The following is a 25,942-nucleotide window of genomic DNA, read 5'->3' as shown; positions in this document are numbered from 1 at the left end:
TAGTGTCAACATATCTGTGAATTCAGGCACTGACTCAGATATCACTTGAGTTCACAGTTGGTGTCAGCCAAAGATATACTGGTATCTTTTGTGATCTACAAAAGATGTGATCTACATCACATTTCTCTAACCTCAGTTCAGAGTGACCTTGTTACTTCTTCAAGCTGTATTTATAATTGTATTGATATTACACCGCAGTATTTTTTCATGTAGGTTTAACACCTGAGCCACCACTTCTCACATCAATTTTTCATTAGAACACCACACACAATGATGTGACTTTCACAGGCAATTTCCAAGGTGTCACCATATGATCTTTATTTCCTTTGGTGTTTGCAAAAAACAGACAAACGAAACCATGTGACCTACAGTATATAAAAAAAATGCCTGCATTTATAATTATTCTGAAAGAACAAACTAATAATAATCTAAAAATTCTTAAAAAAAAACAACAACAAAAAAAAACAAAACAAACAAAAAAAAACAGTGCAACTGCTAATTTAGATTTTAAAATCTTGCACTTAAACAGGAATGTGGAAAAAAAAATCAAAACAGTCGCACAGTTTCTACACAGACTGGATAAAATTATAAAATGATTGGAAATGCAAAAGCCTATACGCCAAGAGATACATATGAGAATGTGGAAAGAAAACAGTTCAACCTCTTTTGTTACAACTAGCTACCAAGTTAGGAATTTCTGATAAGTAATATAAAGAATTATGAAATAAATAGTACAAATGGAAAGGCTTTCAAAACATCACAATCAATGAACTGAGCAGAAGATGCATGTTGGTGTGAAGAATAAATGAAAAAATTCCATTTCCACCCAAAACCATTTTGTACACCGTGTGTAAACTGGCTACATCAGAACTGTGGGAGGCACTTGGAAAGCCTGATTTCAACTCAATTTACAGTAAGCAGAAGGTGACCCTGTTTAAAAGCATGTAGAAGTATGGCATTTTTCCAAGTGTGATGCATTGGCCTTGACAAACATAAAATGGACCATAGATGTGTGGAAAAAAATTATACATTGTTTTGTGCTTAGCTAACAGTGTTTCACAAAAATACTAATCACATTTTAACTGAGACAAGTCGCACAGACTGTGGGGGGGGACCTAGTAAAGTAAAAACAACAACAAAAAAAACAAAAACAAAAAAAATACAAGTACAAATGGATGGCTGAGGTATTTAAGCTAGAAGGAATGAAACCTGCTACTTATTCATTTAGTAAAAGTCTGAGAATCCTCCTTTGCTTTCTTGGCCCCTTTCTGTAATGGAAATTCAAACGACAAAAACCAAAACAAAACAAAACAAAACAACTTCCCTATAATATTAAAAGAACTTAAATGAATATATACACACTCACTGCCCACTTTAATAGGAACAACTGCATTTGAACACAATGCAAAAAAAAAAAAAAAAAAAGTTTGCTTATGCTTAAGAATGGGAGAAAATTGTGATCTTAGTGACTCTGACCATAGCATGGTTTGATTATTTCAGAAACTGCTGATCTCCTGGAAATATCATAGAATCTGAGACTATAGTAGGCACAGGCCCACTGTACCCTCAGATTCCTGTTCTTGGCTGACAGGAGTGGAACCTGAAGTAGTCTTCTGCTGTTGTAGCTCATCCACCTCAAGGGTTGGTGTTATGCATTCTGAGATGCCTTTCTGCTCACCATCGTTGTAAAGAGTGGTTATTTGAGTTACTGTAGCCTTCCTGTCAGCTCAATCCGGTCTGGTCTCTTATTGCAAATCAGCCTGTTTGGCACCATTTTCCTATTAAAGTGGCCAGTGAGTGTAAATGCCTCCAACTGTCCTCCTATAAAATGGCCTATAGGTATAATTGGCATTACCTTACAACTTACTTGACTAGACATTGCAGCTAAAGGTTAGTGATTGTTTAAGAGCAAATGCTTTCATTTAACTTACCTGGCTAATGCAAAAGCACTCAAAAATAAACATGTGGAAGGGAAGGCGAACACCTTAACCTCAATTCTAAATTAAAATATTGTAACGTTTTCAGAAAAACAATGGTCTTATCCCACACACTAGACTTAATACACGTTCAAAATGTTACACACTGCACTGTTAAACACACTGTTCATTTTCATCAAACGACTCCATTTAAAGGAATAAGTACACTTCAAAAAGACCTATTTCCATATAAATATATACATTTCTTGTCTTATAAAAAAAGATAATCTGCGGTTTGACCTCTTCACAGCAAATTTATATAGATATCTCTTCGTTTTTTTTGTTTTGTTTTGTTTTTTTAACGGCATTTATCCCCTCCAACTTACTCTAAACCACAGATTTTCCCTTAGGTTCTTAGAAATGATGTTGGTTAAGGCTCACAGCCCACTGGATTTGAAATAGGTGAGAACTGGTATTCTCTGCTCCCATGATGTTCTAAGGTAGGCTGGTGATGTCACGTTTTGGTGGCGGACCATCTGGTTTGCAGGTAGGGCTGTTAGCCTTGTCCTCGAACATCATCACCCTGAAACAAGAATGGAAAGTCATAGCCTGTTCTGCATAGGGTGTATAAAATAGTACTTTGAATGAAATCACGCGAGATGTAATTGCTTCAAAAACATTTGGCAGTTTGGAAGCTAAATAATAACAGAACGAAAATACTTTGTTATTAACTGGAAACAGAGCAACAAATAGCACTCGTTGACAGTGAAGGAGCTTCCTAAAGTTATTAGGGACAACATTATTAAAAAACAACTGAATGGCAAAAGCTACAGAGCCATAGCTAAGACCTTAAACATCCCTGTCAGTACAATTGGTTCGATAATAAGCAGGTGGAAAGTTCATGGAACCACAAATAATCATCTCTGGACAGGTGCGCCAAACAAGATTTCTCAACATGCTTTCGCTAATGATAAGGAAGATAAGAAAGAAGCCAGCAGTCACTTGAAAAGACAAACCAAAAGCAGCAGGAACAACAGTTACACAGAGCACTATAAGCAATGAACTGTACCACAATCATTTTCATTCCTACACCTCATGCTAAACTTCTTGGGTAAAACATCACAGATATGCATCTCTAAAAACATTTAGACAGATGAGAACTCTTTTAGAACAATATATTCTGGTCAGACAAAACAAAAACAGAACTCAGCTCATGATGTTTGGAGAACGAAGGGTTGTGCATATGATCCTAAGAACAACGTTCCCACAGTGAAACATGGGGATGGGAGCATCACGATATGGGGCTGCTTCTCTTCAAACAGTGCTGGGACATTACACATTTTCGAAGGAAACATGAATGCAGTGATGTACCAAGAATGTACTGGTGGAGAAACTGAATCTGTGGAGAAGATGGATGTTTCAACCAAACAGCGACCCCAAACATACACCCAAAATAACTCAAGAAGGCCTTGCATGGTCTAGCCAATCTCTTGCCTTAAATCCTATTGATGCAAGTCCATCAGAGGCATGCTTGTAACCTTAGGGGACTGAAGATCCATCCATTTACCGTACCACCTATCCTACATAGGGTTACAGGGAAGCCTGGAGTCTATCCTAGGGAATTCTGAGCAACTGGCAGGGGACACCGTGGACAGGGTGCCAACCCATCACAGGGCACAATCACACACACTTGGAAAATTTGGAAATGCCAATCAGCCTAAAACACGTTGTTGGACTAGGGGAGGAAACTACTGAACATGCACAGAGAGAACATGCAAGTTCCACGCACACAGGGGAGAGGTAGGATTTGAACCACCGACCCCAGAGATACAAGGCAAATGTGCTAACCACTAAGCCACCATGCATGAAGATATGTCAAAAGGAATGGGTCACAATTGAACCACAATGCTGCAAAAAGCTAATTACAGTAGATAGATCTCTTGAAGCTGTAACTGCTGTAGCAGCTTTGGAACAAAATACTAATGTTGGTAAGCTGTGGTGTCTGAATTACATTTTTTAAACTTGGCTTTGTTTATATTTATGAACACACTTTTTTGGTTCATATTTATAAGTACAAGGCAAGACAAAAACATTGTGTGTACAAATTTGAAGTGTATATATGCACTGGAAATAAATTACATAACAAAAACAAAAAAGCATTGGTTACCTATTTTCCCCCTCTATATTGTTAATTTCCAGGTTTTGCATACTGTGTGAACTGGCTTTAGATCATTCTCTGTAATAAGGATTCCTAATCTACTGCCATGATACACAAAACATTATCTGAACTTACTGTATAAACCACAACAACTCTGTGTGCTCGTCAAACATTTTCCCATGCAACCATAACTTCCCCACTACTACTTGATATGGGAACTGAAAATCTAACGAATAAAGGGAACTGGGTGGTTACACTGAACGTCAGATTTACAACACTCTTGTTCACTTTAATATACAACCTAAAGCATTGTTAAATTGTTGTCTTAGTTTGCCCTTTATCTGCACACTGAACCTTCAGTGATTAGAGTCATTGAAGAAACAATAGAATCATTGAAGAAACAATCATACAACTCTACTGCAAAATAAGGCTCAGAGAAGAGGTTTGCATTCGTCCAGGTCATTTTGACTTACTACCATTAGGTGACCAATCTGTAATTCTGTGATTAGTCTCGTACCAGAATTGTAATCAAATATGGAATCCATATTGTAGAAACGCAGTGAAGGTCAGTGAAATTACTAATTATTTAATAAGTCAATACCAAAAAGATACCTAAACATTATAAATAAATAACTGCATTCATTTATTCATTCATCTTCAGGGTCATGGTGGATCTGGAGCCTTTCCCCGGGAACACTACAATACACCCGGATGTGATGCCAGTTTATCACAGGGTCCCATGCACACACATCCACACACTTATTCAGACCTAGAGACAATAAACCTTCCAACCAGTCCATCTACTGGCAAGTATTTTGGAGAAAACCAGAAAAGCTGGAGCAAAGCCACAAATCATAACCCATCATAAAACAGGTACTGACACATAAGTAAAGTCTAAAAGTAAATGCATAGCAGAATACAGCAGCTGCAGGTGGTGGTGGTGGTGGTGTGGAGGGTGGCGTTGGACCCTGATTTCAACATTGACTCACTGACCGGTTTCATCAGTTACTAAGGGGAAATATGCATTTATACACCTGAACATCACAGTCACATATGCTTTTTTGAACATCCCATTCCACATTTAGTTATTTTTATAATTTTGCTGTTATAAAAACCTACACTCTTCTGGAAAGGCTTTCCACTAGATTTTGGCTGAGGGAATTTGCCCATTTAGCCACAAAGGCATTAGAGAATTCATGCAATGATGTTGGGTGAGGGCTGGGGTGAAGTCAGGGGGTTCCAATTCATGCCAAAGGTATTTAGTGGGTTTGAGGTCAGGGCTCTTTGCAGGCCACTAGAGTTCTTCCATTCCAACCTTGGCAAAACATGTCATCCTGGACCTCACTTTGTGAACAGGGGCATTGTCGTGCTGGAGCATGTTTAAGCCCTCAGTTCCAGTGAAATACATACAAAGACATGCTATACAATTGTCTATGTCAAACTTTGTGGCAACAGTTTGTGTCTACAAACTTTTGGCCAAATAGTGTACCATATAGACCATACAGTGTAGCTCTGTGTGAAATTCGCTCCTATAAAATCACACCTGCAAGTTCAGTTGCCTACATTTATTACTGCCACACATTCTGAAACAATCTGACTGAGGTAACAGTGTATCTGAGGATGTGAGGCTTTCGTGACAGATCTATTCAGAGGACGTGTCTTTACTTTCCTTTTATGGTTAATCAATGCCAATCTCCTCTAAGCTCTTAACAAGCCCTGTGCTGAACTGACAGCTGGCAGCATGCGTCCCTCTACAATAATCACAAACACGTCAATGAACCCTTTGTAAAGATTTAGGGTGCACGTTCTTTTTCCACTCTAAAAGACCTCGATGAAGTTTTCTACTTGGTATATAGATTGCTTCCCCAGAGTACTACAGAGCTGGGACCTAAATTAAAAATATAAACAGGATTTATTTGAGACACCCATTTTTAAATAGTTAACATGAGAAATCCGAGTGTGTTTATCAGGCCATACATAAAACACCTTATACTACAGAACAGTCGATTTCTCTAATCTGATTGGTCAGCAGGTGCTGATAAATTTTCTCCAACAGCAGCTCAGAATGTTATGGTGTTTCAGGTTTATATTAATGCACTAATTCTAATACGTTATTGTTTCTATAGTAATAGCAGGGACTTCCATGGTGGATGCTAGTGATGCACCGAAAGGAAAAATCTGGGCCGAAACCAAAAATTCAGGTTGCACTTGGCCGAAAAAAAAAACATTTTAAAATAGTTTTTTGTACAATTGTATTATTAGACTTTTTCATGATTTTAATGAATCTGAATGGAAAAACTACAAACCAATAAAATGATCACACAACAACAAAAAATATTGCATATATTATTCTTCATTCAGCTCTGTAACAATCAAATTTAATATTTTTTATCCAATTATCCAAATAATGTAAAGTTCTAGAAAACTTATGATATGCAAAACAGCAGCCAAATAGTGAACTAGGCCTCTATTCGGATTATGTAAACATATTTCCATATTAATGAATGAATGAATGAATGAATGAATGAATTAAGATTATTGTGCAAAACAACAGTGCAAAACAGCAACAACAGAACCAGGGCTCCAGGCCAAAAAATAAAAATCTAAGAGCCATTGGCTCCTAAACCCAAAATATTTAGGGTTAGGGCCAAATCAAATTTTCAGGAGGCAAAATATAGTGATGTCATATGACATATGATGATAGCATTGTTAAACGGCTACCTCACACTTCCTTTTCTTTCCTCTCTGTACTGTCTACCTTTGTTTACTCTGCCTCTCATAGTTTACACAATGTATTCTTTACATACACAATGTGCGCAATGTTCAGTATATCATATTGAATCATATTACTGTAAATACTTAAATGTCCATTCATTTGTATCTTTTTTTCACTGTTTTATTCAACTATGTACAATTACTTGTTTCCTGCTTATTCAGGCTCAGAGTCCGTATCTCCCACCGCCACCATATCAATGTCACTTGGCCAACCAGTGTAGTTAGGTCTGTGCCTTCTTTTGCTTGCAGACAACCAGCACTTAACACTGGGCTCTGGGTCAAACTGGTCAATTGAGGGGCCCTCTGTACTGATCCTCACCAAGTCTTCCAGTGTTTTAACACATAAGGAACTGCGCATTTTTGACTTTATTCTATTCTGTGCTGAGAAACCTCTTTCGCAGGGTTTGGACGGGCAGGGAATGAGAAAAAGCCTGATATTTTTCGTTTTCTGTCAGCTGGCTAACGTTAGTTAACTACGCAGTTAGCTAGCCTACACATAACCTACATATAAACCACATCATATTAAATTAAACACATTTAATAAAGTTAGCACTTTCAACTTTTTAACCCAATAAACGTGACGTTAAACCGGTTTCTGTTCAACTATACAGCCGACGCTTCAACCACTGCAGGACAAGAGTGCAGAGTTTATTTATTGGAAATCATTCAGGAGTGCACGCGATAGGGCAGGTAGACGCAAGCGCAAGAGGAGATAAGAGTTCAGTAGCCTAACACAACAAGATGTATGCTAATTTCTATTTAATTTGTTTTTAAATTTTCTTTGTGGGTAATGGTGGCCACTAGTGACTGGCAGAAAAAAAACATGGGCGCAAAATTAAAAGGTTAGTCGCACTGGTGACCATTTTAGTCGCAATCTGGAGCCCTGAGCACTAAAACCAACCTCAAACTGTAAACTACAAATGTAGCTATAGCCTCAAGTCAAGAACAAAGTTTGGCAGGGCTACACAAATTTTAATGTAATTGCTATACACAATAGCAAATTGGACAGCTTTCTATTTAAGCAAAAGTGGCAGGTTTCTCTTCAAAAACAAAAGTTATCTCGCCTATCTGGCAGGCGAGATGGTTCCTCATCAAGAACATGAGATGCTACACTGAATAGTCTCTCACTCTCTGTGCTGGTGCTTGGGGCAGATAAATACCTGCGTGCAGTCCGTGCAAGCAACGGAAAACGTAGCTGCGTTTGTAGTGGCACTGCTATGGATCGGAGCACTTTCCTGTAGAATCTCGTCAAACATGTCACAAAGTGAGGGAGTTTGCGCCTCATCACTTGTACGCACCCATTTCTCTGTCACACTTTGCTCTGGGCTGTGTGTCGATCCTTCAGCAGATGCATTCATCACCTCCAGCTCTGCCTGTATCATTTCCCGTGCACGCTGCTTTTTCTCAGCGTCAAAGTAATGTTCTTACAATAATGGATCTAGTAATGTTGTAATGCAACGATAGCCGACGGCTAGGTCGAGAGTGAAATCTGAGCACCGAGCACTAAGGGGATGGGTGTGGCGTGGCATGAAATTTCGGTGCATCCCTAGTGGGTGCTCTAAATAATCTAAGTTCAATAAAAAATGGATCTGAAAAGACATGTTATTTAACAAAAGAAAGCCTACACCTACAGATATGTTGAAGCTTTCTGTTAGGGGATACACATTTAGCATTTATAGAAGGAGTCTCCAGTGTCAGCTCTTTGAGACAGGCAGTACATTTTCTGCAACGGGAAGAGGACTTTGTGGTTTCTCAGTGGTATGACAAGCAGAGTTATTTTTGTTGTATGAACTTCAAAAGAGTTTGAGAGCGACAGAGACAAAGAGAAGGAACTACTGTTTATATCTGTTATAATGCAAGTGATAACAGGAACTAACTTGCTTCAAGAATGCTACATAACATTAAATGTAACTATAAACTGTTTAAAAAGCATGATGTGTTGTTCAGCAATTAATAAAATTAAATAATTATAAAAACCCACCTCATCATGTTTTATTCCTTACATAAACAGTAGTACAGTCTAATACATTATTCTTTATTTTCCCCTAATAACAGCTTGTGTGTCAGTGTCCCCTTTAAGCTGAAATAGTTCTTCCAGCACCACAGGGCTACTTAAAGCTGTCCTAAATTCCCTCTCTGTCCTAGTTCACTCATCTTAAAGGACTGACTCCATGGGATCTGACATATTACCTTCATGTGGGTCAAGGGAATGGATTTACTCTTAGTAAATCATTCGGGTGGAAATGGACATATCCTGTGGGTTGTTTTTTTGTGCTTACTGCACTTCACACAGTAAATGTGTGAGTGAATAACAAGCACAGCACTGAATTATTTTTTATTTTATTTGAATTTTGGTGACTTATAAGGAAATATTTACAGAGATAGACTACTCAGAATGTTTGCCAACCTGCGATTAGTATCTTAAATCATTTTTGAAACCCAAAGGCTGTTTGAACTGCATAATAAAAAACAAGGGGTATAAGATAAGGAGCAAACTCATGATTACAGCACATAAATTCTGACTGCACAATTCAAAGAGGAAACATTTTAACCATAATAACAGTACTTTACCTTTCACGTTAGCTTAGATTGGAGGGGTTGACACCTATCCAAACCTTAGTTCGTAGGGGTTGACACCTACTAGTAAAACTCTTTTCATTCTTTGGTCAAAAATACTGTGATGGCCCCTTTTGGGGCTGCATTTCTTTTATTTCTTATTATTTTTTTAAGTTTGAAAATGCACTGAAAATTTGCAGAGAAATAAAAGTAACTCTGGAGCTCTGCTGAAATTCCACCTGCCTCCTGTGTCTTCCCAAGTCTCCACTGCACCAATACACTGGGTTCTCCATTGATCTCTTACTAGTACAAATAATGTGGAAAATGATTGTATGTAGAAATGATAAACAAATAGTTTAAGCCATTGTCCCAGAACAAGTGTATAGTATAGCTGGAAAAAACAACAACTGTTTTTTGTATTTTGATTGGCCTCTTGTCAGTCATTTATAGACATGCCCCCATTTCCCCTTCACATCCTCGCAAATCATTATAAGAAGTTGCATGTTTATATAGTTGTAACTTTATACAATGTTATAAAGTTTTAGTTGCTTTCAAGCAATTGAATGTCTGAGTGCACTTGAAAGTGATGTCAGGACAATCCTTGATAATGGTAGCATGCTAAATCTAGTTGAACCAAGTTTTGGGGGCAGAGCTTTATGTACATGGCTGGAAAGAGGGGTGGTCTCAACGAGTTAAAAAAAACAAACAAACAAATAAACCCACACAAACTTCAAATTGTGGTCAACACCACCCATTTACTTGTTGGAGACCTATTTTTTGACAAATCTTACCTAATGCAACTTTAATGCGTAAATGCAACAGGGCTCAATTCAAACGGACTAAAGGCTGCACGTGTAAACACATCCTAATGGTGCCTAAAGGTGTCTGAGAAAAAAAAATAATAAAAAAAGCCACTATACATACTTGTAAAACTCACTTAAGCATGAATAACATGGTGCTAAATAAATTATTGAATAAATATATAAATAACCACGTTAAAATATTTTGCGCATCACCTCCTGTGATTATTTTCTTCTTGTCCATTCAAATCTCCACAACACATGCCATTTCTGCATTACTGCAACTCTATACTTTGGTTCAGTTTTCATTTTGTGACAGTTTAGCAGCTGTACGAAAAAATGCTGCAGCAACCCAAAATATATGTTTGGTTCACATCCTGAGTTGCTTTAGGGTCAAATAGTTTTCTCACAATCAATTGCAATCAATCCACAGTAGAGTTCACTTGGACCAGGACAGTGACCTGAAAGCACCAGAGTGTGAATCACAACTGCCTCTAAGCCTGCCAAGCACCATAATGTTTTTGTAAACGACTATAGCTCCTCAGGCTCCTTACACAAATTAGTCAACAAAACTGAATGTAATAAACACCACAGTGTCATTAGAATGATTCACTACTCCATATTACCTGCACAACCTGTTAGAACACATTTGATTTTGCTTTGTATACCTCAAGCTAGACACCGTCTGATGAATACGGCAACATCGGCCAAGATTTTGTATTAGAAACTGTAAGCATTTCTACTGTATTTTTTCAAACTGTACTTGACGTTGGTTCTTTTTTTTTTTAAAAAGTTTTTTTAAAAACTTTTTTAAAAGCCCAACAAGGCTACGCAATCAAGGTTCCACAGAAATGGCATGTGAAAGATGTGTGTCATGACATTCCGTACCCTGCACGGAGATATAATGGCCGTGATAAGCTGTTGTGATTGTGTGGATCAGCAGTACCGACATGCTGACATGATTAAACATGTACAACTTCCTATAAATAGCCCTGCCAAGCAGAAACTGTCAGCACAAAAAAAAAAAAAAAAAAAAAAAAAAAAAAAAAACCCAAGGCAGCACATAAACTTACAACTTCAGCACAGCTGAGCGCTTCCCCAGCATCATCTTGACAAAGTCTCTGTAGTTGATGGTGTCGCTGCTGCCATCAGTCACCTCCGAGATCATCTTCTTCATCTCCAAGTGGGTCTTGGGCACACCAAGCTTCTCCATCATTCTCTTCAGACCCATCATATCTGCATGTCAAACACAAAACAGGGTCTCTCACACACGATCTGACAGTACTTTGATGAAAATGAAGTGTTTTATTCCTTGGATACCACATTATTTATTAATAAAACAGCATTTGGTATATTTTAGTCATTTATACATTTGGTATAAATTTAGTCATGAATTCAACATTTAGTCATGTTGAATGATGTGGAACATCCACAAAACAAGTTAGTTCTTGTTATGGCTTATGATAAAACATCCCTAACCAGCCTCTCGTTTTAATTCCTCTCTTGAAGTTAAAAAAGAAAGAACACAGAACTGAGACAGAGACAAACGTCTCTATCCTAAAGACTGTCAAAAATCGTAAAGTTACAGCTTTACCTCTAATCGTTACAAAGCATTGATACTGGAGACTCCTTTCAAAAATGCTAAATAAACATCTCCTCACAAATAAGTCACCAGATCAACAATTACACAAATTTTTTAATCAGTTTGTGGAGCATCTGTAATACGTTGTGTACTTAGTGTCACAAAAACATTGTGTACGGAGTGACTATAGAATAGCTATAGAGAACATAGTGGAACAGATGCATTAATATAAAGCTACTTTCCACTGCATAGTATGGCTCGACTCGCGGTTATACCGACGAGTATTTATTTTTCTGAGCTGACTTTTCCACTGCAGTTTAGTGCTGCTTCAATGTGGGTGCCATCTTCCTACATGCAGGAATAATGTTGTATTATTGAAGCCCTGTACAAATGCACAGTATTCCAAATGCCTTTCCTCTTCACTGAACATTGACCCTGTTAAGGATGTAAAATAACAGCGTTCTAGAACCTAGTTTCAGCCACGACAGGAGTGAGTTCAATAAATACATGCTTGGAAATCAGTAACAAGCGAGATGTACAAAATCTAAGACAGAAATCTTTGTTGTAATTTTATCTGTAATGAGATAAATGATACATAATTTTCAATTAGTAGAATATTACCATACACAAAGTATGTATAAATTGACATATATTCACTCACAATACAGAGCCACAGTGCGTGGCTCACATTTAGTATTGGCTTGGCTTGCTTGGAACCTCGACCGAGGTGGTACAAAAAAAAACCAAACAAACAAACAAAAAAAAACATACCATGTACAGGGCTCCAGATGGCGACTAAAATGGTCACCAATGCAACTAACCTTTTAATTTTGCAGCCACGTTTTTTCTGCCAGTCGCCAGTGGCCACCGTTACCCACAAGCAAAATTTAAAAACAAATTAAATAGAAGTTAGCATACGTCTTGCGGTGTTAGGTTACTGAACTCTCATCTCCTCTTGCGCCTGCATCTACCTGCACTATCGTGTGAACTCCTGTATGGTTTCCAAAAAAGAAACTCTGCACTCTTATCCTGCAGTGGTTGAAGCGTCAGCTGTATAGATGAACGGAAACAGGTTTAACGTCACATTTATCGGGTTAAAAAGTTGGAAGTGTTAACTTTATTATGGTTTTTAATTTAGTTTGATGTGGTTTAGTTCGATGTGGTTTAGTTCGTTGGAATTTGAATTTATACGTTATATGTAGGCTAGCTAACTGTGTAGTTAATGAATGTTAGCCAGCTGACAAGAAAACGAAATGCGCAAAGGAAAAATATCAGACTTTCTCATTCCCTGCCCGTCCAAACCCTGCGAAAGAGGATTCTCAGCACAGAATAGAATAAAGTCAAAAGTGTGCAGTTCCTTATGTGTTAAAACACTTGAAGACTTAGTGAGGATCAGTACAGAGGGCCCCTCACTTGACCAGATTGACCCAGAGCCCAGTGTTAAGCGCTGGTTGTCTGCAAGCAAAAGAAGGCACAGACCTAACTACAGTGGATGGACAAGTGACATTGATATGGTGGTGGTGGGAGATACAAACTCTGAGCCTGAATAAGCAGGAAACAAGTAACTGTACATAGTTGAATAAAAAAGTGAAAAAAAGAAACAAATGACTGGACATTTAAGTATTTACAGTAATATGATTCAATATGATATACTGAACATTGCACATATTGTGTATGTAAAGAATACATTGTGTAAACTATGGGAGGCAGAGTAGACAGTACAGAGGGGAAAGAAATGGCAGTGTGAGGTAGCTGTTTAACAATGATATCATCATATGTCATATGACATCACTATATTTTGGCTCCTGAAAATTTGATTTGGCGCCTAAATATTTTGGGTTTAGGAGCCAATGGCTAGATATATATTTTTTGCCTGGAGCCCTGATGTACTATCCACAGTGGAAAACCCTCAAAAAGCGAGCAGAGCCGAGTAGAGCCATAGCTTGCAGTGGAAAAGTGCCATAAACCTTGCAGCTGGAAATACTGTCAACACTATTTGATATAGCAAATTAACTAACACCTTCTGAGTGTCCGAACACTAGAGCTCCCTATCTGCTCTAGAGCGCTCTAGAGCAGGTTTTCATCAAGGATGTCTCTGTACATTGCTGAATTCATCTTTCCCTCAATCCTGACTAGTCTCCCAGTTCCTGCCACTGAAAAACATCCCCACAGAATTATGTTGCCACCACCATGCTTCACTGTAGGGATGGTATTGGCCAGGTGATGAGTGGTGCCTGGTTTCCTCCAGACATGATGCTTGCCAATCATTCCAAAAAGTTCAATCTTTGTTTCTCATGGTCTTGAGAGTCCTTCAGGTGCCTTTTGGCAAACTCCAGGCGGGCTGTCATGTGCCTTTTACTGAGGAGTGGCTTCCGTCTGGCCAGTCTACCATACAGGCGTAATTGGTGGAGTGCTGCAGAGATGGTTGTTCTTCTAGAAGGTTCTCCTCTCTCCACAGAGACATGCTGGAGCTCTGTCAGAGTGACCATCTGGTTTTTGGTCACTTCCCTGACTAAGGCCCTTCTACCCCGATCGCTCAGTTTGGCCGGGCGGCCAGCTGTAGGAAGAGTCTTGCTGGTTCCAAACTTCTTCCATTTACGGATGATGGAGGCCACTGTGCTCATTGGGACCTTTAATACTGCAGAAATGTTTCTGTACCCTTCCCCAGATCTGTGCCTCGATACAATCCTGTCTCAGAGGTCTACAGACAATTCCTTGGACTTCATGGCTTGGTTTGTGCTCTGCCATGCATTGTTAACTGTGGGACCTTATATAGACAGGTGTGTGCCTTTCCAAATCATGTCCAATCAACTGAATTTACCACAGGTGGACTCCAATCAAGTTGTAGAAACATCTCAAGGATGATCAGTGGAAATGGGATGCACCTGAGCTCAATTTTGAGTGTCATGGCAAAGGCTGTGAATACTTATGTACATGTGCCTCTTTTGTTTTTTACTTTTTAATAAATTTGCAAAGATTTCAAACAAACTTCTTTCATGTTGTCATTATGGGGTATTGTTTGTAGAATTTTGAGGAAAATAATGAATTTAATCCATTTTGGAATAAGATAATAACAAAATGTGGAAAAAGTGAAGCGCTGTGAATACTTTCCGGGTGCACTGTATATGTCTCTACATGTGTGGTGTAAAAATACACCATAGTAGTTCAGCTGAAAGTACACAGTGGAAGATTAGTAAGGAAAAACAGTCAGCACTTCATCTAAGGTAGTTAACCAAGTCCTTTGCTAATTAGCAAGTTTTTCATGAGGTGTGTTTCACAAGGAAAAACACTGTGCTAACTAGTGCTGTTAGAATGAGTTTCACAGCTCAAATACGTTAATTTTATTTTAATAATCAAAAGGGAAAAATATTCTTTCACTGCACTTCTTAAGACTTGAAAATGTTTCGGGTAAATGATATCGGCTGCTTAAGGAAAGCAGTCTCTGAATAAAAGCATGTCATGTCTTACCTACTGCATTGTAATTATTGTCTTTTAATTAAATTAATTATAAAAACCAAGTGTCTCCTAAAACAGGTACTACCTGTAAGTAATTAGCACATACATCTTTAATTTCAGGGATTCGAAAATATTTACGAGGATGGCGATTTGTATATACACTATACGGACAAAAGTTTGTGGTCACCTGATTATCACAGCCATATGTGCTTTTTGAATGTTAAAACATTAAACGTGTAGTCTAACCATTAAAATTTAATGCCGATTTCAAGGAATTTGATCGCTCTGGTGTTGACAGTGCTTCACAGTCACAAAAATGGCAGTGTTTTCTAAAGTGTATTCTAAACCTCGTTGTCACGTTTCATTTTAGAAGGATACAGTTGAAGGACATGATGACAATGCAGAATTCAAATGTGTGTTTGGACAGTTGGTGTTTGCAGCTGTTTTCTATGGGACAGGTGGAGGGTACACTTGTTCATGTGCAACATGGCTGATGTCTGCCAGATGGCACATACTGTATAAAAGACACTAAAAGTATCATTCAAATTCCTAGAAAGGTTTCTGCCTGTCAAGTCGGTATACAAAGTGAAACTATAAATATGGCTGCAGTACATGTATTGCAGATATCCAAAATAAGCAACCAACATCTAATTATTATAATTAAATGTATATATAATTATATATTACATCAATAATTACATTATGATATGAAGAGATCATAGTAATATACTGAAGAGTTCAATATGTCTCATGGTCTCAAGTCTGTAGACTTAGGTGTGGACAAATTGGAAATTTATTAGCTAGTCCACCAGGCAAAATATGAAATATGTTACTCAGTCCTATGTTGTCCTTGCCTGGAAAAATGATTTACTAGGCTAAAACCATGGTAATAATATCTCCTGACCAAAGAGAATCAAGAATTCCACAGAACTGTATAGCATATTTATCTTGTAAGAATTTAACCATAGCAGTAGGGGTGTAACAATGTATCACAATGCAAAAATGTGACGTAGAAATGAGCAATTCATATCGTGGATACCAGAATTCTATCACTTGAGCGTCTAATGCAACTGCAGCATTCGAACACCAGAACTCCCAACCCGCACAACCCATAAAGTAAAAAAATATACAGACAGCACAATGGACACATGATCGCATTTTTTTGTGGAGGCTGTGGAAGTCTGACTTTAGCTCACTTTGCAGCTCTATTTCGGGCTTAAAAAAATAACTGAGTAGGTTAAAACTATTGTAATAACATTAATTACATGTTATCTAGTTAATTGTATTGAAAGAGACTAAGGGAAATTAATGAGAAGATGATTACTATGATTATAATGATGATTATGATGGCTAACATCTTTTCAACATGTTTAATCAAGCACATCATCACTGCTTGCAGTAAGCAGGAGACTTACATACAGTATTATTTACGCACGTTTCCACAGTGCTTCAAATCATTTTCGGGGGAACAACCCCCCCCCCCAAAAAAAATAAATAGCCTGGACGCAAAGCCTGCTAGTCCCAAGCGCCAGCTACTGATTTGTTCACCCCTAAGACTATATTACAATTAAATACTTTGTCTACAGCAACTCATACTCCATCAACACATACTCTTGTTTCACAATGGTTACAGTGTCACTTTCACAATAAACATGAAAGCTAGACTCTCATTCAGCCTTAATCACACATACACACGCTTACCAATCTCTCCCTGGTCGTTCAGGTCAAATTCTGCATACTTATCTGAAAAATAAATGTAAAGATGTCAGATTAAATAATGCTGAATGAAGCCCAATACACTCTTTGTAACTAAAGTTATACTATATTTAATACTACATACTATAGTGTATAGTTATAACTATAGAGTATAGTCTGTAACTATACTCCTTCACGCATGCACGCATGCACGCGCATGCGCGCGCACACACACACAGCTGCCAGTAACAGGTGAGTGTAGCACGTTAGGTCATTATTAGGACAACTGGAGCTGGGACAGAGAAACGGATCACAGCAGGTGGAACTTGGCACTGAGACAGAAATAAAGTTGAACTCAAACTGTCATTTAACTTTAAAATCATTTCTAGGATTCAGTTTCTGTGCCTCCTTTACTATCTCTGCACTCACTGCGTCTGTCCATCTGTCTCCATCTCTGTTTGTCTCTTCATCACAAAAGACAGCTCTGTTGGAATGGGGATTGTAACAGTGTCTCTGGGAGGAGGAGACCACGGTTACAATGGCCCCCATTGTTAATGACTCCCCCTGAAACTCATGATTATTCACAACAAAATTGTGTGGGGAGGAAGAGAAAATGGTTGGTGGGTGGATAGTCTAAGAGAGAAAAAAATAGACAGACATGCCGGCTTGATTTGAGGCCCTAACCATGGCATGCTCTGACAAAAACATAAGCTCTGGGTAATCAACTACAGAGCGGCCAACACTGGTAACAGGATAATCCTTAAGAAAAAAAAAGACCAAGATTTTACCTCAGAAACCCTTGTCGATGTACGGTGGGACTGGAATGCCAAAACACTCATTGTCTGAACTGTTATCTTAACCGCAATCTACAGAAATGTTTGGATTTATAAGCAACCAGCCGGGTGTCCAAGCTTACTTTATACAATTTTAAAAATAAAAATAAAATGTCTACAGACAACACTAAGTGAGTGAAAAGGGCACAAGGCGGAGGACAGACTGGATGGGGTGCCAACCCATTGCAGAGCATAAATCTCACACACACACACACACACACACACACACACACACACACACACACACACACACACACACACACACACACACACACACACACACAGACACACAGACACACTACAGACAACTTGGAAATGCCAATCAGCCTACAACACATCTTTGGACTTGGGGAGGAAACCCCCGAAACACAAGGAACTTGCAAACTCCATGCACACAGGGTGGAGGTGAGTATCACATTGCATTGCAGCTGCTTTGAAATCCTCACAAAGCAGCAGTTGTTCAGGTTTTATACACCAACAGATGTTCTGAAGCAGGCTTTTTTGATATTGATTTCTCATGGTAAAAACTTGTGATTTACCTTAGATTTTTTGTGGTAATAAAGATAGGAAAATAAGTATTTGCACTACTGGTTTAAGGACAGAAGGGGAATGAATAATAATAATAATAATAATAATAATAATAATAATAATAATAATAATGCCAGCTGTGCAGCTGGGAACTGCTTGCTGGCAGTGGCAACTGCAAACACTCAGTTGGACGGTGAGTTACCAAGTTAAGTGAAACCAGCCAACAGAATCTTTTCGAACTGCTACTCATGATGCGTCACTGGGCGGATAACACACCCTGAATAAAACACTGTCTGCCAGATTAGCCAGTCAGTCTGTATTTCGCAAAGTTTTTTTTTGTGATTTTTGCAACCAAAAATGCTTGATTTTGCTGCGGCTATTTTGCCTAAAACTTGGGAGTTTTTGTGCTTTTTTGCAGAAAACTACCTTTTTTTTCACAGTGATGTTTGTTGGTAAATGAGACCTTTTAGCTGTACTCATGTTTGACACACATAAATTGAAGAGGGTTTTGACAATGTGCATTGTGAGAATGTCACATGACATGGGAAATCTGCAGTAAATTAGAAAAATTGCAAGCTCGTCAGAATACTGCGGAGTTTGCTTGATATTGCATTAATTTTTGCGATCACAAAATAGTGAAATCCTTGAGGGACTGGCTAGTGGAGCTGTGATTGACAGGGGTGAGAGAGTATGCCAACCCTCCCACCCGATAGAGTGCAGCCAATTTTGTTTCGACTCCTGGCCATGGACTGCTGAGGCATCACTGGGATTCAAACTTGCAATGGAAGTTTATATATGGATATTATATATTAAATATAATTAACTGATCAAGTATACACATGTCTAAATGTTAACTAAATCAAACATATTGATGATTATTTCATGTTACTAAACTCAAAACATTTTCTATTTAAATTCTCTATTAACTCAAAATGAGATGTGGGGAAAGGAGCGGGGCTTCCAGGCAGTTAGTATGTCAGTTAATGTTGCAGAGTTCAAAACACCGGTGTATCATTCCAGATTAATATCTATTGACACAATTGCAATCAAAATTATTCAATCCCCAAATCAGGTTTATTGTCAAAATTTACACTTTCAGCTGTTTGCAATGAACAAATAAAACAAAAGAAATTGAAATAGTTCAACACAACGAATGCATCAAGTGGTTTCCACAAATTCAAATGAAAACGCAACTTACAATGATTTCTCCAGTTTTAAAATTATTCAACCCCTTCATGGCAAACATCTTTAGCACTTAGTAGAGCACACGTTTGCTGTTATGACCTGCTGCAAATATATTGATTAATATATTTTTGAGTTGTACAATAGTAGGCCGATTATATAGTAGGTAGGTCACTGGATATTATGTAGAGATGATTAAATCATTACAGCCTGTTCAGAGGTTTTAACAGCATGACCATGTTTGGTTATGATGGTGGACGTCTTTCTTTTTTTGTGTGTGGTATGCTGGAAATCAACTGCTCTCTATCTCTCTTACAGTTCTCAAGGCTATGCTTCCTCATTCTCTCTGTGAGCTTACTAAGAGTTGGAGAAACAAAAAAACCCACACCCACCCACACAGAGGCGTGTTTGTGGGTCTAATACTGTGGTCAGCCCAAGGCCCTGAGACAAAGTGCATGTGCTTGCGAGTGTACACTTCTGCAAACCATAACTGAAACAAAATGAGGGCTTCATCTCAATCTTTTGGATCTTTATTTTTCTTGATTGGAGATAAGCACACAAAAGTCACGCATAAAAACACACAACTAGGTCGAATGGTAAACAGCGTAAGGAATTCAAGGCCTTTGAGTATAGAGTTCAAGTGTCAGGCATGGACACAAGCAAGCATTCCTGAAGAACCACAGCAGAGAAAGCTCCTCCATACATACACCCAGAGCTATTCTTCTATAAACACGCCATCACGCATACCTGAGCATTACACACAGCAACCTCCAAGGACGCGTACATGTTAAAGACATTCCCGATGAGCTTTTAGTCTTTGTAGCTCTTACTTTTGAAGGAATCCAGCTTCTCTGCCAAATCCTCTTCATCGCTGTACTTCTGATCCTCCATGAATTCCTGTGGAGGGAGAAAAAAAAACAAAACACATAATGGTGTAATGTAGCTAAACTATTTCTCTTTATCAACTAAGATCATGTCTAAGCACAGCACTCTGTAAACAGCTGGTAACAGTTTGTCTATGTGAGTATGTATTAGTAGAGTCCGAACCCTACGTTCACGATTGCAAGTAACAGGTGACCATTAGCTGTCTATGAACGGACGCAACGTAACGAAAAGCCACATTTTTTCAATTCTATGCAAATTGTCTATGATGTGATAAAGCAACAAAGTCAAACAACCGGCTTAAAAGATTCCTCGTATCAATCCTATGGCATGTGTAGCCTGACATTTCTTCAGTTCCCCACTCACAGCTTTATTAGTTCATACCTGCAATCATACTGTGACATGCAAAAATGCAAGAAAACCCCATAACTGTGGTTTCATCTCATCTTGCTTCCGGACCTTGGAAGCTTGGAAGGAAGTATCAGAGTTCCTTGGTGCTTTTGGCGAGAGTACATGGCTAGTACAGTAAGCCTGTTTTGCGAATCTACCAAGAAGCTAGAACGAAGTCAAACATGTAACTGTAAATCAAACAACCTGATTAGGTCGATTGATAACTAAGTTGGGCAGTACCCAATTAATCAACCGATTAAAAATGGATTTCAATGATCCAAAATTAATTTAAAAAGAAAAACTGATCATTTTTATTTTGCCTAAGGAGGCCACTCTCATACTGTATAACAGTGGACCCTTCTCAGGCAGTCACGCAACCGGGAAAAACTATTGGTGTGGATTTTTGCTGATAACTGATAGTTGCGGCAATTGGTTATCGGTGACGATTAATCAGAAAAACTGATCAATCGGTCGACCTTTAGTGTTGTTTAAATTGCTTTCAGTCTGAGGTAGCAACATGTTCCAGCATTTAAGATACCCAAACTGGTAAAACTCTTCTTCAAACTGAACAAACTCCAACAGTTTTACAAAAAGTAAAAGGTTAGAAAAGGGAAGTGTGTAACTAAAAACACGCCGACAAACCATGTAAAGCACTACTGTAAGGCAAGATCTGCCTCTGGAGGCGGGACATATATGGTTATAGAGAGCATTTAATTGGGTGATGATGAATTTGTGCTTACCTATGTATCATTAAAACATTTTGAGTCTTCCCTGAAGTGAAAAACTATAAATGTAAAATGAGAACTTGTCCTAAGACCATCAATTTTTTTGTCAATTTTTCAGATATCATGCTGCTCTCAAACGCCAGTTTTTTATTTCAACAGATCCTTCATTTGTTCAGAGTCGGTAGACAAAATGTGTTAAAGGCACATTTGGGAAGATTAATCGACTTTCTCAATATGTAGGCATTTCTCAACTGTGTAGCCATTTTCCACGTCTTGGACACGACTGACTTGAATATACAGTATAGTCGTCGTCTGACCAAAGAGGGAGACAGGAGGGTCTTAGCTACTTAGATCCAAGCTGAAAAAGTCATTTAGCTAAACTTATAGTGTGAGTTTTAACATTTGCTAGCTACATTTCTTGTTTAATTAGCTGTTTCAACTTTCAATGAACTTTTGTAGAGTTAACCTTTTTGTTTTTTGTAGAGTTTTGTAGCCTTTACGCAATCTCATAATAATCTCATAATAATGATCACGCAGTCACAATTTTAACCACAATTTTCCTTCCAGTTTGGTGATTAGTTGCCGTGAGTGCCTCTCATGAACGTCCGCTAAGTGTGAGCAGCTCAGCGGCATGATTTGGGTACAGAAACAAACTAAAACGATGATCACGGCCGGCAAGGCAGCTTTACCTTTGACTGTTAAAGCGCTGAGACTGGAGACTAAATGGAAAATAAACCTCTATATGGCTATATAGCATATAGAGCACTGTTTTGCAAGTCTTGACATTTTGTAATCTTATCCAGAAGTAAAGTGGTGAATATGTCTCTATGGGAAAGTTGGTGTCTGAAGGGAATAGTCAGGCACAATTTAAGACATTTTGAAAGTTATATTATGAGAAACACACCCACACACACCCAGGCCATTCTGTATGGTCGGGTAAAAACAAGCACAGGACAAGGAAAGAACATGATGGGGAAGAGTGATAATGCGTAGCTGAAGGAATGGAAACTAAAAATAATTCAAATTAAGGTCAGGGGAAGTGGGCAGCAATGCAAACAGGCTAAGCCAGACCTGAGGTCTTTCATTATGGGATAACATAGAGCAATAGAAATAAAGAGCCATAAACTCAGTTACTCACAAAATGTACTACTGACACAAATCATTAGCACCCTAAACATTTTAGTAACCATGCCTCTTTTCAAAGGGGGTGAACTTATGTAATCACAACTTCTAATTTTTATTTTTATTTTTATATTAAACAATCTAAGGTGCTGAAGTGGATAACCTCACTGTTCAGACTGATTATGATGATGATGATTATTATTAATCCTTTTCTAGGACATGTGACGTACATTTTGTCTGCTTAACCCAGAAAGTGTAGTGTGCTACTTTCTGAGACCACGTTATCAAGGGCACAAAATTATGCCCTGGAATTTGGCACACAAATACTTCAGTTTAGTTTCAGCTTCTTTAATCGTTCACTCAGATCCTCCTCTCAGTTGTTACTAGCCATTCCAGAGTCACAATTAAAAACCTTTTCTGTAATGGTGCTGAGGCTTTGGAATAGCTTGCCCCTCTCTACCAGATCTTCCCCTACAATATATTCATATAAAATCATCCCTGAAAACTTATTTCTTCTCTCAGGCTTATCTATAATTTGCCCTGTCTAGCTGCTTATTCTTTGGTCTTAGTTATAGCTGGTTTGTTTTATTATAGTAATTATTTGTTTATATATTTATTCAAATGATATTTTATGCTCTATTTTAATGCATTTCTTATTATACATGACATGCAGAAATTTGGTCAACACTTGTGTTGCTTTAAACGTACTATATAAATAAATCTGACTTCGACTTAATCAGCATATAGGTCTATTTCCACTATGCTGAACGGCTTCCTCCATTACACACTAGGGCTGCAACTAATCATTACTCGATTAACCGGATGATTAAATAATTAAATAAAATTCAAATATTACAAATTACAAATGTTACAAATATAAACTTCAGACTAAAACTTTACATTAACACAACTGTATATTATATGAATTATTCTTTTATGGATGCATGAAAAAACACTGATAATTAAACTACAGTTCTCATGGTTTCTGTTAATCACTGCCTTACTTATAACTACTTTAATCGTATTGTTTTAATTGGACATTACAGATCTTACTCACGCTACCACTGTTTATCGCCATGTCTATATTGTGACCTAGGAGCAACGCAGCCTCACTACTAATAGATAGCTTCCATTATAAAACAATAAACATAATCGATTATTATTGATTAGTTGTTGCAGCTCTATTACACAAAATGCTGTTTGACTGCCCACTGATATTGTTGCCAGTGGGTTTTACCTCTCATCTCATCTCTACCTAAAATGACTATTGCAGAGGCAGTTTAGTACGTCCGTCTGTCCAGCTCCATCACCTGCTACACACTCTGCTCAAACAGGATCCGCTTCCAAAGCTTCAACATCCATGCTAATACCACTGACAACACCAGTGTGCTAGTCACATTGTAGCTCTCGAACTAGCAGAGTCTAGTTGCTGCCTTAAATTGGAGCCACAGACATGAAATTTCAACTCAGGAACTTTGGGGTAGTCTTTTCAACTACCAGTTCTTTCCCCATTTAAGGAGTGACGTCAAATCAGCATGGCATGAAGTGTCATTCGATGTGTTGACGTAATTTGCACTGAAACAGGTCAGGGCAGAACATATTAAGAGGCCCCTCCCCCTTTTTAAATAGCCAATAGCATTTAACTTCCCACACAGCCCAGGCTAAGCTGTACTTGACAGTCAAATATGCTGATCCGTATTGGTGGTAGAGAGCGACTGTAAATTTTGAATGCGTAAATCTTCTACATGCAAATTTTGCCTTTGTTTTGGAGGACACAAGCCTATAGATAACCTTAAGCAGGGCTCTACGTGCGACTATTTCACTCGCATTTACAACTAAAAGTACTTTTGTGCGACTGTGAATTAATATTTAGGCGCACCGGTGCGAGTGACCTGTTCGGAGTTGTATAATACAATCGGAATAAAAGTAACAGGATGTCCAAAACGCATCTACACCGCGCAACAGTTATTTTCACACTGCTTTTCATCACCTCAGTCAACCGAACAAGTGTGTGAATACTGCAGAGAAGCCACTGAGATGAAAAGAGTAACACTGTACATCATCTTCTTGTCTCAACTTACCCATCTCACAAACCGCCATCTTTTACTGATCACGCAAAAATACCTGAACCTGCGACTGTGACCTGCTCGTGTAGCCACAGCGGTGTTGGGCTGAGTAAATGAATAATAATGCTAACGCGACAAGGTGGGTTTAATTCAAACTTCTTTATTAAATAATTCCTCACCAATCATAATCAAGAGTAGCAACTGTGCAGTCTGTAAACATACAGTACACTGCAGCTCTCCTTCTACACCAACTGTACTAGAGCACTGACTTTATTTAAACTCACAGTTACCAGATATCACTAGAAAAGTGAACTCCAGTTTCCATGTTTTACTTTAATCCACCCAAAAACACATTATTATCAGCATACATGGCAACACTGTTCTGGGGGAAAACATCTAAAACTGAAACAAAAATAAAACTACTAATGTAAATCTATTATAAAAAATAGATATTATAATAATTTCATAAAATGTAAATAAAATGAGAAATGAAATAATGTTTAATTACTATAGGTTACATTTAATATCAATTTGACATTAAGCTTAGTAGACTATTTCCTTAGAAGGCTATTAGCCTTTTTCCTAATATGGATCATTTTTGTGTTAGTCTACTTTTAATTAGGACTCTTTATTGTTTAAGATATTTAAAAATACATGTTTTATGCTGTTTATTTATCAATTAGCCAGCAGTATTTCTCGTTGCTATTATTTTAACTCAATTAACAGTGACCATGAGCAGAGAGCTTATGTTTAACTTTTTATGATAGACCTCCTGATTAAAGCTTAAACAAAAAAGATTGGTTTCTGGATCGGTTTGGTTGTAAAAATCCTGATCGGTGTATCCTTAATGAACACCACTAAACTAAAGTGCTTTTCATCTGACGGGTACATGAACTCACCCAATCACGTCCTATATGCGATTATTCAGATATATACACAATATACACAGAATGGTTCCAGAACTGACTCCAGCCCAGAACCATGACAGTGGGAAATATCTAACAGTGTAGCTTTAAATATATTTAAGAGGAGCAGACTTCAAAGACTGAACATTGAGGTTTATTGTATTTATTTACAAGGTGGAACAGGTTAATGGTTGTTTTTTTGCATACAGCCTGTAACATTAACTGAAAATATTACATTTAGTTTATCAGAAGGTAAATTAATATGTCATGGCTCACACTATGTTCCTAAATTCTGTCATAATTGACAAGCTCAAGTTTTCTCATGCCTACTTGTGTGCTATATTGTGGCACATTAATGTTACCATCTCTTT

General features: G+C 38.0%; 1 protein-coding gene across 1 annotated transcript in view; it reads right to left on the bottom strand.

The window, feature by feature from the left end:
* Positions 1-292: 292 nt before the first annotated feature.
* Positions 293-25,942, bottom strand: part of aif1l (allograft inflammatory factor 1-like) — a 28,316-nt gene continuing 2,666 nt past the window's right edge. Inside the window, exons 3-6 of the mRNA XM_017460602.3 lie at positions 20,312-20,378; positions 16,945-16,986; positions 11,279-11,441; positions 293-2,499 (exon numbers count right to left, since the gene is read on the bottom strand). Of these exons, the coding sequence (XP_017316091.1) occupies positions 2,412-2,499; positions 11,279-11,441; positions 16,945-16,986; positions 20,312-20,378 (360 nt within the window). The 3' untranslated portion in view covers positions 293-2,411. The remainder of the gene's footprint in view (positions 2,500-11,278; positions 11,442-16,944; positions 16,987-20,311; positions 20,379-25,942) is intronic.

Source organism: Ictalurus punctatus, chromosome 28 (genome assembly GCF_001660625.3).
Source record: "Ictalurus punctatus breed USDA103 chromosome 28, Coco_2.0, whole genome shotgun sequence".
In the NCBI taxonomy this organism is placed as follows: domain Eukaryota; kingdom Metazoa; phylum Chordata; class Actinopteri; order Siluriformes; family Ictaluridae; genus Ictalurus; species Ictalurus punctatus.
This window is presented reverse-complemented; position numbering and strand designations above follow the sequence as displayed.